At 49.7% G+C, this 15,775-nt stretch overlaps 1 protein-coding gene across 1 annotated transcript; it reads right to left on the bottom strand.

Moving 5' to 3' along the window:
- Nucleotides 1-3,299: 3,299 nt before the first annotated feature.
- SEPTIN3 (septin 3) lies at nt 3,300-14,702 on the bottom strand. Its single transcript, XM_062491377.1, has 10 exons — nt 14,693-14,702; nt 8,834-9,025; nt 8,456-8,584; nt 7,646-7,727; nt 7,149-7,286; nt 6,675-6,792; nt 6,137-6,232; nt 5,205-5,304; nt 4,669-4,720; nt 3,300-3,435 (listed from the first exon to the last, which is right to left on the bottom strand). Exons 1-10 carry the CDS (start codon nt 14,700-14,702, stop codon nt 3,300-3,302), a joined length of 1,053 nt encoding a protein of 350 aa, XP_062347361.1.
- Between the last annotated feature and the right edge of the window lie 1,073 nt (nt 14,703-15,775).

The raw sequence follows: 15,775 nt of genomic DNA, 5'->3' as shown, positions 1-15,775 counted from the left end.
CCCAGCACGGCCCCGCCCCCTGCGGCGGCGCGCGTGAGGCGGAAGTGAGAGGGAAGCGAGGCAGAAGTGAGAGGGAAGCTAGGCGGAAGTGAGAGGGAAGAGAGGCGGAAGTGAGAGGGAAGAGAGGCGGAAGTGAGGCCGCGCTGCGTTGGTTTAATGGCCGGCGGTAACGGCCGGGGCGGTGTACGGGGTTGCTCCGCGCCGGGCCGCACAACGAACCACAGACACTGGTCCCTACATGCAGCCCTGCTCGCTCTTCTGGCTCTCTCTGCTCAGTGCAACTACGCCTGGTGGCTGCCGTGGTTGCCTCAGTGGAAGTTGTCCAGGATTTGCCGTGCTTAGCACAGTTTTTCTGGCGAACGGTTTATCTGGTGAACAGTTTGTGAGCCTCCGAACGCGCTGAGTGGGCATCTCTGGTGTAAGGTTTAGACTCATCCCCTTTGCGATACCATTCATGGGATATCAGGGGAGCAGCTGCCTTGCTGTGGTCATCCTGGAACTCAGCTGGTGGCGCACGATTCAGGCTTTTCCCAGCTTATCCATTCACAGGGACTTCTTCCCAAAAATATCTCCCGGTGTCAATGCCACATGGGATTTTTTTTTTTTCCGTTTGCCATTTGTAGACTTCCTGGTAGGTACAAAGGATATTGGTAGGATATTGTCATGAGCAGATGGCAGTGAGGAGTACCTGAGCTTGTTTTTCTCAGCAAGCTCTTACAGATCCTTTAGAAGTAGTCTATAATCCGACAAGAAATTACAGAGCAGGGTGTAAAAACCATGTTATTACAAACAAATATTCCTAAACTTACAGGGCAAAACACACAGCTTTGTCGTTGAAATCCACATTACAAGCAAAGGAAAGTCTCTCTCGTCTGTTGCATGGGTTTGCTTTGCTTTCTTTAAGCAGGGCAGCATTGTATCTCTGCCCTAACCCTTGGCTGGGTCCAAAAGTCATAAAGATTACCATTCTGTAGCCCAGGGTGAAGGTGATGGAATGTGGCTGCGTGCTTCAGTGCAGTGAAGAAGCAGAGCCCTGGCAGTGTCTTTGATGAGGTTCACATCTTTGATGTCCTTGGGCTGAGGAGAGCCAGTTGTGTGGCAGGATGGTTTCTGCAAGGGTCCATGGTATGGCTGCTGGCACCAGTGACAAGGCTCCTGTTCCCTGCAGGGCTTAGGAGGTGTGGTGCAGGGGGAAAGGTGTGCAAGGCTGTATGCACACGCTGCATACAGGAACACCAGGAGCTGTGAACACGGGCAGTGAAAGGACTAGGAAGTGCTGGTACGGCACTCACATCCTAGTGCTGGTGAGAACGGCTGATTTGTGTGGACAGGTGGGAGTGAGAGTGAAGAGAACCTTTGCTTTGCAGTGACAGAACCAGAGAAAGTCACAAGATGGACATATGCTCCTGACAGTTTTGCTAAGGCTTGGAGAACCCTATTCCCAGCCCTGGCCCCCATACAGCTGTCGACGAACATCAAATTTTACTTGAGTCCTCATCTGCTGCTCATTTGCTCTTTTCTTCTTCCTCCCTCCAGTGCCAGCCTTTCCAACCCCCATCCCAAACCCCACACTTCCCCTTACTTGCTGTTCTGCCATGCCAGGCCATGGCATTCCACATGTGTGTTTAAAGTGCGGCTGGCAGCACTCCTGGAGGGGACAGCCATGTGCCTGCCAGGCACATGACATGCAGAGACAGGCAGACACTGCAGCCTCAGGACACCTCTGGTCTTCTCCCCTCCTTCCTTCTGCCCAGACAGCCCTGACACTTTTGACCTTGCTCAGGGACACCCAGAAAACAGCTGACACACCAGCTGGACACAAACATGTAGTCTTCAGTAAAGCTGTGCCTCTTTCTGCTCATAGGTCTTTACCTTCCCTCCCCATCCCCTCCAGGGAAAGGTAAAACAACAGCTTCTCAACAGGACACAAAAGCACGTTGTTAAGAAGGTGTGAGAGCTTGGGAGAAGGAGGAAACAGCCTGGAGAAGAGGAATATTCAAGTACTTGGAGAAATGAAGGAAAATCTTAAAAGGTAAAGAACAGGCAAAGTGAGACAGGGAAAGAAAGGAAAGAAGAAAGTTATGGAGAGCTAAAAGGGAATGAGGACAAAAGCACAGGAGGACATGGGACAGTAAGAGAGCAGAGGAACAGCACTGCTGATGTAACAAATGCAGCCATTTCAATGAGGAGAATGAGGAAGAGGTACCTCTTGTGCCCCCACCCTGGCTCAGTGCTTCCTAATCCATGGCTCTTTGCATTCCTCCAAGATCCTCAAGGTGCTATGCCAAGTGGAGCTGTCCCTGGGGGAGGTCCCAGCAGGGACTCCCTGTGCCATTGTTTTCCCTGTGCTCCCACAGCAGAGGGGCCATGCTGTGGGGAAGGGTTTGGCCAGGACCTGCTCAGTGCTGGTGGAGAGAGGCCACTGCAGTGGGGGATTGCAGCAGGAGCATGGGGTGACCCCAGCACAGATTGGTCTGACCTGCACCAAGTCAAATGCCTGTGATACAAGCATGGCTTTTGACCTCGGTGCTGCAAATGCACCTTCTGCAGCAGGAACACATTCTTTTCCTCTGGGTTTTGCTTCTTTTGGAAAATATATCAATTTTCCCCAAGTACTGTGATACTTCTTAAACAGATTCTACAGGCCAAGAACTAATTATGTCTCCTCCCACCAGTCAATTGCTCTGAACCACAAACATGCCAGTCTTCTCTCATCTACCCTGTTCCAAGCTGCCATTTCCATTTGGGAAGCCACAGCAAGAAAGGGGAATAAAATACAAGGCCACCATGCCCTCGGACCAACCAGCTCCTTTGCACCCATGGAAGATGCAAGAGAAATCTCTGCTGATACCTCTTGAAACATGCATTGACTCCACCATCTCTCCCAGAGTTTCTCCTTGCCATGTCTTCAAGTGATAAAAACAGGACCACAGCATGCCCCACACCTCCCCCCACCAAAATCCATGCCCCTAGAAATTCTTTCCCCCCCAACACTATTTCCCCCAGGCAAGATATACAGCTGAGACACAGAAACGAGAGAAAGAAAGCTGACGGACAGTCCACTGTGCAAAAAACAAACCAAGAATGGGGACACTCTGGGAAGGATGGGGGAGGTGCCCTTGTCCCTCTCTGGCACACAGGGAGGCACATGCACGCCCTCACACACTCACACTTGCATCCTCTCACTCCCACGGAGGATGTGCCACATGCTTCAGAGACAGGCCCATGGCTGAGTCAAGGGTAGCAGGGGTGGGTTGTCTATCCAGAGTCACCAGGTGACCGTGGAAGGGGAGGGTCTTTCACAGGTTACTTTCGTGGTTTTCTTCTGTCTCGACAGTCATGGGGGGCAGCCCTCCATTGTCATTCAGCCGTTTGGCCCTGTAGGTCTCATAGTGGATGTTGTGGGTCACTTCTTTTAGGTCCTGAAGGTGGGTCCTGCAGGGGACAAAGTAGGTTGGAAAGAGGATGACAGCCAATATCAGCACAGTATTATTCTTCTGATGATAATTTTATTCCTCAAAATAAATGGAAGATTTTTTCAGTCAGTCAGTTTAGCTAATTATTTTACCCCTCTTTCTGCATGGATAGCATGGGTGCTATCATACACAACTGAGAGCTGGAGTGTCAGCATTTGAGAACACACAGACAGCACGCAGGACATGGGTTGAAGTTCCTGGCTGTGCTTGCCAGTGCCCTGCCCCTCTCACATCTGTGCCACCAGTACAGCCACAGGTTATCCTGGTGTGTCAGAGCAGACTAGTGCTTATCTGAAGTAGTGGTGAGACAAAGAAGCATCAGGAGATGTATCAGGTTTACTGCAGATCATGAGCTGCAGAACACTGCTGTGAGCATCATCCCTAACCTCCACAGAACAGCCTGGGGGCTTGGATTGTTATAGGCTTTGTGATGATCATTTGGATAAGATGTTTTTACTGAAAGACTTTGGAAAAGCACCTCTGCTGCAGAAGGTATTACAGAACAAAAAGAGGAAAGTAGGGTGATGTCAAAGCATTGTACCTGGCCAAATGTCTCAATAGCACCATACCCACAAGTAGAATGAGACACAGGGCATTGGCTTTGAAATGTGTTTCTTTTCTTATTTTTTGTGTTGTTTTTATAGGGAAGAGAGGTGACCCTAGATCTGCAGCTCTCCTGCAGAATTTGTGCTGAGGCAACTTCATGAAACAGACTAGAAATGAGACAGGACAATGAAAGCTAATGAAATATGAAGCTTTTCACTTCTAGCTCATATATTCCAGCATATCCTTCAACCTGGAAGGAAACACAATCTAGGATATGGTAGTGACCTCTTTATTACTGATCTGTTGTCAGCAGCAAGTAAAAGTTTTTGCAACCTTAAAGGGATTTTTTAAAAAAAACTCCCTTAATGGGAGTTTTTGCAACCTTGAGAGGGGTGGTAGTATCCTGCTTTTCTCCAGACATCCAGATCATCCATGAAAACTAGCACCTACCTGGCATAGTGGTCATGTCACTAAGAGAGGCACTAGAGTATCTACCTTTTAACTCAATCAAACCCTACACCACATAAGCTTTCACTGTCTGAAATTTACTTTATTTCCCTTTTATTAGGGGCTCTTTAATTCTGAGTGGATCTCAGGAAGACCCCCAGCTCATCAAGAGCAAACTAGTGCATGAACATGATCTTACCTGATGACAAAATCTCGAAGTAGGGCAAATTCACAGTGATTGAGATTTTCCACTGAAAAGAAAGCAAGCAATTGTTACATTTGATTTTTTTCAACAGACCCTTTGTGGTTATAGAGCATGGGAAAGTCACTGCCATGGGGGCAGGCTCCTAGTCGGTAGAGCTTGCATACTTCAGAAAGGACAGACAGTTGTCTGAACACCACGCTGTCAAGCATTGAGGAGACACACTAAGAGATGCTGAGCAGTCACACATGAATTTTCATTTAAGTACCAAGGCAACCTCGGGAGCTTAGCTTTACACACCATGGTGTTCAGAGTATCTCCTACTTCTGCCAGGTGGTGATAGTGGTACCATAACAACCGTGGCAGTTCCCTCCTGACACAGCTATTTGAGAATTCTCCTTTTGCTTGGTTTCAAGCAGTTTCTCACAAATGGGATGGGAAGGTAACCACAGGACATGCTATCTGGATCCCTTGTCTATTACTGTCGTCTGCAGACAACACGTTCATCTCCCATAAGCAAGAGGTTTTTTTACCTTCAATGATTCCCCAGGGTGTTTTCCTGCCCAGGACTCTTTTGCCATTCACTTGGTACTCCTTGTCACTGCCCACTACTGCAAAGGGCATGCTTTCCTGCTGGGGAGAGACACGTGGAAAGATCCATTGAACCTATTCCAGAGACCAGCACCACCAAGTTTCCCCGTCTACCTTTCCACCTCTTAGCTCAACAAACACAAGGCCTTCTCTGAGGGAAGAGATTCTCCGGAGCAAAACTTCACTGGCTGTCCTTTTCACCCCTCAGTGCTATCCCTAGAATTCTGGACTCTTGCTTTCCAGGTGTCCTTGTACCTCAATAAGCTTAGTGTGTAGCTTGCAGCAATGACAAGGGCTCCAGAGGTGGGGCAGAGGTTTTCTGCATATATGTCCAGCATTTCTGAGGAGGGGGATGACCAGAGAAGTACCTTAGCATAACCAACAGGGGGTCTGTCAGCCCACAGCTGCTCATATGGATAATTTGAGGTGAATATTTCTTGCCAGATTTGTAGTTCTTCACAATAGAAAGACAGGACTCAAATAATCCTTCCCCATAAGCCACATAAACATTCATCAAGTTTAGAGGCTGAAATTGTACTGAGGAAAGCCAGAAACGGAGTAAGGGTGCAGCTTTCCTGGGAAGTAGGATAGTAGGTGAGGCTATTGAGGACCCAGATATCTTCATGCACAGAGAGAAACTAACTGTTTCCAGAGCACAGAGTTCAGGAAACTCTGCAATCCATAGGGCTGTGCAGATGTTCATAGGTTTACTCTGCTTTATAGATATCCCTGGAAAGAGACTGCAATTACCACAGGAATGGAGATTTAAAAGCAGTTTATTTCTTATGTGTGAGGGCAATGATGCTGAAGTGCAGAACAAAATGTGGTGCCCTCTTCATCCTCCCTTCCCCTCCCACAATAAAATGTTTCCTACCCTGATTTTGTCGTTCTCTGTTTTATCCTCCAAGTCTTCATCAAATTCTTTCTGGGGATAAAACTCGATCCCATTTACTTCTAGTTCCTTGCGCACCTAAGCAGAAAGACATTCTGGAGCACAAAGCAGCACAAACCTGAAGGGAAGGCAGTTGGCAAGGCCAGGCAAACACATCTGGGACATCCTTCCAGTGGGCAGAAGCTGGAGGGATTGTCCCAAAGGAGTGCACATTAAAGTGAGGACACAAGGCACCAATAAGGAGTCTTTTTCTCAACCTCAGTTACTTGTCTGTCTCTCCAGTTCCCGTAACAGAACTTATCACAAGATGTCACAGGGATACACACATTTCTTCCTTCTCTAACAGATGCCCTCAGAGATATAAACAGCTGCATCTTTAGGACTCACCCACCAACCCTGCACTGGACTCTGTGCACACCCTGGAGACTGCACTGCAATCCCAGGAAAAAGGATACCACTCATTCCTCCTGTCCTCAAGCCAGGGCAGGGAAGGATCCCATCCAGAAAAGGAGATACTCACTCTTTGTTTGAATTCGGTCTTCTCCTCCAAGGTCATGGTGTCAGCCTTAGCAATAACTGGGATGATGTTCACTACCTTGCTGAGATGTTTCATGAACTCCAGGTCCAAAGGCCGCAAACTGCAGCCCAAGAAGGAACAAGATGGAAGGGGTCACTTTTTACCTTCCTTGTCTTTCATCCTAATGACTGTCCAAACATAAGGGCACCAGTGAACCCCCCCTCGCACATATCCTGCTTGCTGCCACCACGTTCTCATCTCCTTCTTCCCATCCATGCTGTCCTCTCCCAAAAAACACTGTGGCATTTCTCCCATTCTTAGACCCTTTCAAGCCCCACAGCACCTGAAGTTAAGCTAAACAGTGGCCAGCCCTGCTGACAGGATCCCTGGATCCATGTCTAAGGTGCAGCATTGTAGGGTATATATCTGGTGCAGAGGTACCAAGGGCTGGAGGAAGACAAGGGACTGTGTACATACGAGTGGCCCGTAGGGGAGATGAAGTAGAGGCAGCAGTGCACACGCGTGTCTGGAATTCGTTTCTTCCTTGCAATATTCACTTCCTCTTTCAAAAACTTTTCATATTGCTCATTGATGTATTTCTCAATAGGCTCCCAGCTGTTAAAGTGGGAGAGAGAGATGAATAGACATGTACAAGTCTCCTTGTGTTCCTGCCTACAGTGTTCCCAGCTCTGACAAAGCACTTTCATGCGTAAAAAATATCCACCTCAAGCATCTCGCCATCAGCACAGATGATTAAGAGTTTCTGTAACTGGGCACAGAAATAAGCACTCACCATGGAATATGTGTATACCCCCAGTCACACACACAGACCCATGGTTCCACAGTCCTACAACCCCCCCAAGTGCAATAGGATCTCAGATGCTTTTAAGGGCCAAGAAGATGACAGTCACTCACAGTACCATCTTAACTTCAACCCTTTCTGGGACACAAGGCCTTGACCTTATAAAACTCACCAGTTCTCATTGTTGATCTGGTCCCCAAATCCTGGTGTGTCAATCACTGTCAGCTTCATTTTGACACCGCCTTCTTCAATGACTGGAGGAGAAATTGCAAACTATCATACTCCTCTCTGGGGACCTGCTGTATCGTGAAACATGTCTCTGTGTCCCACAAGGGAGCAAGACAGCTCTGCCCTCATCTCTGCCCAGCAAGCATGACCAGACCAGGCTGTGTAATGAATGCCTCAAGAGTTATGACCCTCATTTGCATGTCTGACCCCAAATTTTGGTAATATCTACACAAAAGCCACCTTACACCACTCTGCCACAGGAAAATGGATTTATACTCAGACTGTGGTTCAAAGGTAGTACCTACCTTAACACAACTTCTCTCTAACGCATCATCCTGAATCTGAGATGATGCTCATTACTCTGCACAACTGTAGGAGTTGTGCTGATGCTTTGTGAGGAGGTGTGCGCTACCAGGCTTGGGATGGGACCCAGAAATGCAACTTGTGTACCTTACTAAATGTAACTGCAGGTGAAAATGGCTTACAGCAAGGCTTAATCCACAACTGCAGACTAATGTCTTAGGCAATGAAATCTCTAATTATTTTTCTGCTCCTCACTTTTGGCTGTGGCATCAGGGGCATTCCAGCTTAAGAAAAGTTTTGTCTGTCTCTGAGGCCATCTAAAACTGTCCTTTAGCTTCCTATGGAGAAAGGGCTGCCTAATACCAAAGAAATTTGTGTAGACTGCTGTGATCTTCTGCAAGACTATGCTGAGGCATCAGTATTGCTCCCACCCCAGCAGCCTGGCTCTTACCATGCCCAATGGCTTTGATCTCCACTGTCTTGGGGATCTTCTCCTCCCGGTTCCAGCCTGAAGATTTGCGACTCACCTGGGATTTGAAGAGGGTATTTACCAATGTTGACTTTCCCAGTCCGCTCTGACCTGAGGATTGCAGAGAGGAAGCTTGTGACATTTGCCACAGCCAGGTGATGACAACAGGCCCAGGGAATAGAGCCAGACTGGCAGGGGAAGGGGCTGGAGGTGTCTCCTTGCCTTGTTCAGGCTCTGTTTTCCCTCAGAGCAACTTCTGTCTGCTCCCTCATGCCCTCCCCGCAGGGCTCGCTCTCCCACCTGGCCTCAGGGGACAGTCCCTGGCCATGATTCCCAGTCCCTCAGCTAGTCTCTGCCTACCTACAACCATGATGTTGAAGTCAAAACCCGTCTTCATGGTTTTCTTGCGCATCTGCTCAATTATGGTGTCAATACCGATGTAGCCCAGCAAGCTGGCGTTGATGCCCATGGGTTTCATTGGTACGACGGGCTTTTGTCGTGGCTCTGGGACCAGCTCAGACATGGCTGCTTCGTTTTTGCTCTCCACTGGTCCTGAACGGGGACAAAGATTGAAAAACCATCACTGAGGTGGAACAACAGCCTCCTTGCTGACCTGGCACAGGGGCTGAGGGCAGTTTTGAGCAGCCTTTTCAAGGGCTGTTGAGGATAATTGAATGTCAATATTTTAGTGGTAAGGCTTGTGATAATTGATAAAAGATTCGTGTTAATCATAAAACTATTGGGGTTTGTATAAACCAGAATACTAAGGTCTGAAGTGAAGCATGGACACTAGATAGAGGAAAACATAGGATTAAATCATTCTGTTTTAAATCCCCCTGTTATGAATATTATGGTTTCTGAATAAGTTGTATCTAGTACCAGTTTGCAAAATCAGACTTTCCGATAGTCCGATAGATTTTGCAAAATCAGATTTCCTGCCTTTGTTTGATCAATGCTGCCTTATCTACAAAGGCCAGACTTCCTGATTTTTGCTGTTTTTTATTCCACTACCACTGCTTACCTGACAAAGTTATGACAGCAAAAATACAAAAAATATTGATTACAACAAGAGCCCATACTATAAGAAGAGGCTGCAAACCAAGGTTTGACAGAGCGTGGAGTTGGCGGTGACCCCTCACATTCCCCAGAGCTGCTTGCTCTGTCTATATCAAATAAAGCAATATAAATTTTGCTGAATATCGAGACTTTTTGTTTCTCATTTATAACATGCTCATTATGGAGGAGCATCTACTTGAGTCTCCAGCACGCTCTTCAATGTACCATTCACCAGATGAGGAGGTGAAGTGGGGTTCCTTGAGAATGCAGTGTGTTAATGGCTGCCTCCAAACAGCAGGAACAGGGGCAGTGAGGCTGGCGGGTTGATAATCAGGTGCCCAAAGCTCCAGGTTTGTCTCCTTATTTTTGTCTCCTGGTTCTCAACAGGATCACCAGTGTTTTGCCCCTCCAAGTTCACCATAAAATTTGCAATGGAACAGACTTAAAAAAATTATGTGTCAAGTCCTGGCATTGAAAGAGTGTTTGGGATGTGCCATGAGGACTTACAAGCTTGGCTCTTGCCAGGGGTGGCTGCATTACCGGCTGTGGTGCATAGGCTGAGGTCCTCAGAGGAAGACAATGGTGGGAGTGAAAACATTGACATAATCTCTGTGCTTGCCTCCCACCCGTAGACCAATGGTTTTTGTCATACTCAAGAAACTAATCAACATGACCAGAAAATTAATTATCTGCATCTTTCCCTCCTCATCTCTGCTTCCTCTCTTCTTCCATGTAAAACAGTTGGGTAAAAAGAAAACCCTGAGGGCTTTCCAGCCTCCCTGGCCCTTTTTTGGGTGATGGCACACATAGCTAGGGGCAGGCCTCACCCCTTTTTCTCTGTCTCGTTAGTGAGTAGCTCCTACCCGCTGGGAGAAAGTGGAGGTTGGGAGAGGACAGGGCATGGAAGAAAAGCTCTAATTGGTGGGGAAGGGAGGCGTGAGGGATGAATCTGGAAAGGAAGATGAAGGGGATGGGAATCAAATACCTTTCATATACAAGCCAGCTGCAAACTAGAGTTTCTCCCACTCTAATTACTTGAGTCCCTCATGCTTTGTCTCATTGGAGGTTTTTTTTCCTCAGGACAGAGACAGAATGTGTTTTTGCGTGATAAGTACTTCATTTGTTCTGTATGCCACTTCAGTTCAAGTATCTCACACTAAATTATCCCTTTCCATCATTTTGGCAGGGTTTTTTTCCACTTATCAGAATCCACTGGCAGGAGGAAAGGACATGAGCAGCCAGGCAGGCAACTGCCATTTGGTGGTGACACATGCCCCTCTTCGCAAGGAAAATGACTCAGAAGTCGCTGGGCTGGGGACACTGATGGCACCAATCTGCAGTCCCTGTGACAGCTTAGTCAAGCCAGGAAGAGACAGATTGAGGTCTGAGAGATTTTGTTCAAGGTCAGGGCTAGGCTGCAGTAGGCTCCATGGCTGAATGGGGATCCTGCCTGGCACTCCCACATCAAAGCTCCGGTGCAGACACAAGGGCTGCTCTACACAGTGAAGATTTTACATTTTTTAGAAGCTGTAATACCTTACTCTCATGTGCTACAGAAAGACCTTGTGGAAGGGCCACCTTTGGCAGGGAGAAGGGTGCCTCTACCCAGCTCCTTTTCACTGCTTGGGATGTCATTTATATTAAACTGCTAGAAGGAGGTTTCCTCTGTGTGAGACAATGGTAGCACAGCCATTCATGTACAGCACTGTGGGCAACATCTGAAGGCTCTTGTGCCACCTCTGTTCCACTTGCTCACAAGAGGGAAAATGACCCCCCCTCCTGCTTCTCCCCACGGAGTGAGAACACCCTGGACTATCATCACCCTCTTCTGAAGCAGCAAGCAGCACCCTGGGGGAGCCAGAGCACAAGATGGACCATTGGCTTGAGTCAGACTGGCAATTTGGAGCACCTCACGCTGCCGGGCAGCTGCTGGAGGAGGCAGCCTGCCAAGCCAAGTGCTTCTCAGCTGCATGCCTCTCTTACACCCATCATAACTAGTATGTGCCTTTCCTGCTGATGAAGCATCCCCTGAGGCTCCTGTTGTCTTTTTTCAGCTTTATCAAAGCTGATGTCAGCCAGGAAAGCCCATATCTCTGGTACAGCACAGGGGGCCAGGCCAGCCAGTTCTCCTGCATCCTACCCTTCACTCATCCTCTCCCAGGCTGCCCACATCACTGTAACATGGTTGTGTGGCTGTGCTGTGTGCCTTATGCTGCTGCAGCATTCTCCATATACACCCCACACAGCCCTGCTGGGGTCCTACCTAGCCCTAAGAGTGGGAGAAGAGAGAGAGAAATGGAACAATGAGGGAATTGGGGACAGAGGCTGTGGCTGTGCCCCACTGAAGCACTTGGCTACTGGAGTAAATGGGGACAAATAAACCCCAAAGGTGGAAGGGAACAGGTCAGGATGGGAAGAAAGCCCAGCTGAGCAGCTACATGGAATGGGTAGAGGACATAGCCCATGTGGGCTGTGGCCCTTTCACTGCCTGAATGGTAGCTTGTCCTCAGGGAATCTGTTGCCCTTGCCTTTATTCCTTCAACCCTTGTTCTTAGACAGGAAGGAGGAAAGAGGGAAATTGCTGTCAGCCTCAAGGCTCACTAAGAGGTTCAATCTCACCAAGGAAAGCTTGCCCAGAGCCAGAAGATGTTGCTAACTGCTGTGGACATCATAATACAAGACCATTCATTTTCAAGCTTCACTGTTGGAGCCAGGAACTCGCAGTGACTAGGGCAGATATTTCAGACTCAGGCTCTTGGGCAGCTGTAGAGAACCCTGAGACCAGGAGAAAGATCTCCAGAAGTATCCTTAAATATATTTCCTGAATTTTATATCAGAACATTCAAGATGTCGGGGTAAGCCACTTGCCTTTCTCTCTGTGTGGGGTTCCTTCCCATACAGCCTCAGACAGGGAAGTCCCCATTTTGCAGAAATTTTCCCAGGGCTCATATTTCTGCACATGACTTTTCACCTTTTGCCTCACACAGCTGAATTCAAGAAGCCAGCTGAGGAACAGCCTGCCAGGGAGGTTGGGATGTGCAAAACCAGGACCAGAACCGTAAGAGGCAGCCTGAGACATGAAACATGCCTGCCTGCTCTCCTGGGAGTGGCTCTGTTTTATATGCACTAAAGCTAAATGCTGCTAGGAAGCCTCTGGAGCACGCTGAGTGGCTGGTCAAGGGGTGGCTTTGTGTGTCCCGGGCACATCCCATAGCTCTCACAGCTGTCCCCGGTAATGAATGGGTGAGAGGGCACTATTGCCAGTACAGCTGATAATGAATAGAGGGGTAGCCGAGGTTAACCACTTACATCCGCTGTTTGCAAGCCCCCCCCCCCCCCCCTTTGTTCCTTTGTTCTGTGTGCTAAGAGAGGCTCATTTAAGAGGGCCATAGCTGATGATACACATACACACCCCACCCCCCCCACCCCCTCTCCTCGCCTCCTAATCCAGTAGGAGGTGGCCCCGGGCCAGCCTGGGCTGTCAGGGAATAATATCTGGCTCACAGGAGATGCTCCATGTGACTGTACCAAGGGAAAGGTGCAGCTTTTGAGGCAGGGACAGGCAGAACCAGAATGAGTGCCCAGAGAGGTCCCCATAGTCCCAGCTATTTCCTGCTTCTGACACCCATTGATCCACCCAGAACCTCCTCCTGGAAGGCTGGCATATGTGGCCAGCAGCAGACACCACTACTGCAGCTCACCCTTCATGCTCTGACATTCACAGGAGCTGTGTGGGGACAGAGGTGGCCCTGAAGGCCCCTTTGGCTCAGGTAGTGGGGACTAACATCTACTATGTCCCAATAACCCAGATACAGTCACATCCCCTCCCCCTGCCTTCCCATCCTTTGTCTGGCAAGAGGGAGGGAGAGCTGCAAACAGTGCTCACCACAAACCAGTTTCCAGCAAGGAAAAGCTATTTAACCCCCAGATAACACATGGATGGCCTCGCTGCAGCACTCCTCCAGTGTAGCACAAGATTGTCCCTCTGCAGCTGGAGGCAGTGATCCTCACATGCATCTCACCCCAGCCCCTTCCACCCATGCAGCCCTGGACCCACAAGTCCCACTCCTGGGATATGGAACAGGGAGGAGGGATGGGTTCAAAACCTGAAGGTGGTTGGCAGAAGCAGGCCCTCAAAAGGTGATGCCAGGTTCCTAGGAAAGAAAGCAAGCAGCTGCTTCAGTAGTACAACCTCCCTGGAACTCACGGGCATCAGGACCTGCTCCTTGCTTCAGATCTGCAGAGGTGCTGGACTGAGCATCTCTCCACTGAAAAAATACCTTTCCTTCCTCAGTTCCTATGATGACCCCAGGGCATTTCTTTCAGCCGTGCAGGGCAGTGGCTGAGCCCTGTTGGACATGCTGCCTGACCTCAGAGTACAGAACAGAGCCATTCTTCTTACCAGATCTTTTTGCCTGGCTTGAGGATCATGCCAATCCTGTGGGCTGCCGCAACCTTCCCGACAGCAACCTTTCTTCCCCTCAACACTCTGCAAAGGGCTTGGGCAAGAGTTTGGCTACAGTGAAATCTAGGGCAGTGTGTGCCAAAGCCTCTCTGGAGATGCAGAAGCTGAAGGTGAAGGAGCTGGGCGCATCCCCAGCCCAGCCACCACAGCCCCAGTCATGCCCTTGGTGCTGCTCTCCACACGTACAATCCTTGTCCCATGTCCCAGCCCACCCCCCGGGTGCCACAACTGTATCACAAGGCGAGAGGATGCTGAACATCCCTGGACCAGGGTCCCCATATCTGCTTGTGTCTCTGCCTGCATGCCTTCTGGCTCCTGTGCAGATGCCCAGGGAGAGGCACAGGACATCCCCGTTGCCTGTCACTGGCAAGGGACAAGCCAGGTGCTGAGGAGTTTATGGGCATTCCCCAGCTGGATTATCCCTTCCTTTCAAAGCAGTGCCTGGCACTAGCTTCTCTCCATCAGCACCACAACCAGCCCTGTTCCTTTTCTCCTTCATACAAGACTGCTGCCACCAAAAGGGAAAAAACAGAGGAAAGACAAACCCAGGACCGATTTCCCCCACTGCCCTCCGGGGTTATCCTTCCCCCATGCCCGGAGCTGGGCAGCACGGGAGCACGGCGGAAGATGCCTGTCCAAAAAGCCCCAGCGGTGTCCCTCTGGCGTTGCCCAGCCCTGCCAAGCCCAGAGCATCCTACCTTTGAACATGAAGCTTCCTTTGTCTCCGAATCCTCTCCCAAGGGGGTGGGTCTCCCCCCACTTTTCTAGCCTGACGCTGATGAAGCAGCACTGTGGGCTACAAGGCTCCACTTGCTTTTACCTTTGTCTTTCTTCCCTGTGTCCTCTTCTCCCCCCTCTCTCCTTCCTTTCCTTCTCCAGTGGCTATTTCAGCAGAGCGGGGATGCTGGTGCTGCTCCTGCTGCCATCGTCATGTGACCTGAATATTAAACATCTCCGCAAAATCTCCCCCCGCGCACCCTCCCCCGGCTCCATCCCAGGTCCCCGGCTCCATCCCAGGTCCCTGCCAGCCTCCATGGCTTTTGGTGGGGGGCACAGCCTCGGGGTTGGAGGGGCCGCTGCCGATGGGGCCCCCATGTCCTGGGGGGACCCGCATTGCACACCCACACCCTACAGGCCTTTTCTTGCCCTTTCCCCTCCCAATTCTCCAGCCTTTTCAGCATCTGTGCTTGTTTAGGGAGGGGCATATTTAACCCTTCACAGTTTAGCTCCGGTGGGGCTGAGAAAGGGTGCTCTTCGCCCTTAGGTGTTTCGTGGGATCAGGGGATTGCAAAATCTCCTTCTGCTTTCCCAGAGGGAGGAAATTGAGAATGTTTCGGTTCATCAAAAGCAATTTGACCTTCAGCTTTGCCTGTGGAGGTGTGAGAAACCTTTTCTCCTCCAGCATCATGATTCCTGGCTGTCAGCCGAAGGCACAGAGGCAGATCCAGCACTGTCCCCTCTTTATGCGTGTACAAACACGTGTGCATGTGTGTGTATGTGCATGTGTGTGCCTGTGTGTGGTGAGCAGGGACAAGTCCTCCCACTTGGACCATGTTGGGGTATGCAGGTCACATCCCCTGTGCCCTGGCAGGCACCTCCATGTGCCTTGTGTAGCCATGCGTATGCCTCTGGCTGCTTTCGTCTTTGGATGGGGGATGTCCTTTCCCTGCTTTGCATTTCCTTCTCCTACGTTTGTGAGCCCTGGTTCCAACAGGCACTGTGTCCCTGTCATGCTGTACTGGGGCACCAACATCTGGGAGTTGGGATGTCATCAGTGTCAT

Source organism: Cinclus cinclus, chromosome 4 (genome assembly GCF_963662255.1).
Source record: "Cinclus cinclus chromosome 4, bCinCin1.1, whole genome shotgun sequence".
In the NCBI taxonomy this organism is placed as follows: Eukaryota; Metazoa; Chordata; class Aves; order Passeriformes; family Cinclidae; genus Cinclus; species Cinclus cinclus.
This window is presented reverse-complemented; position numbering and strand designations above follow the sequence as displayed.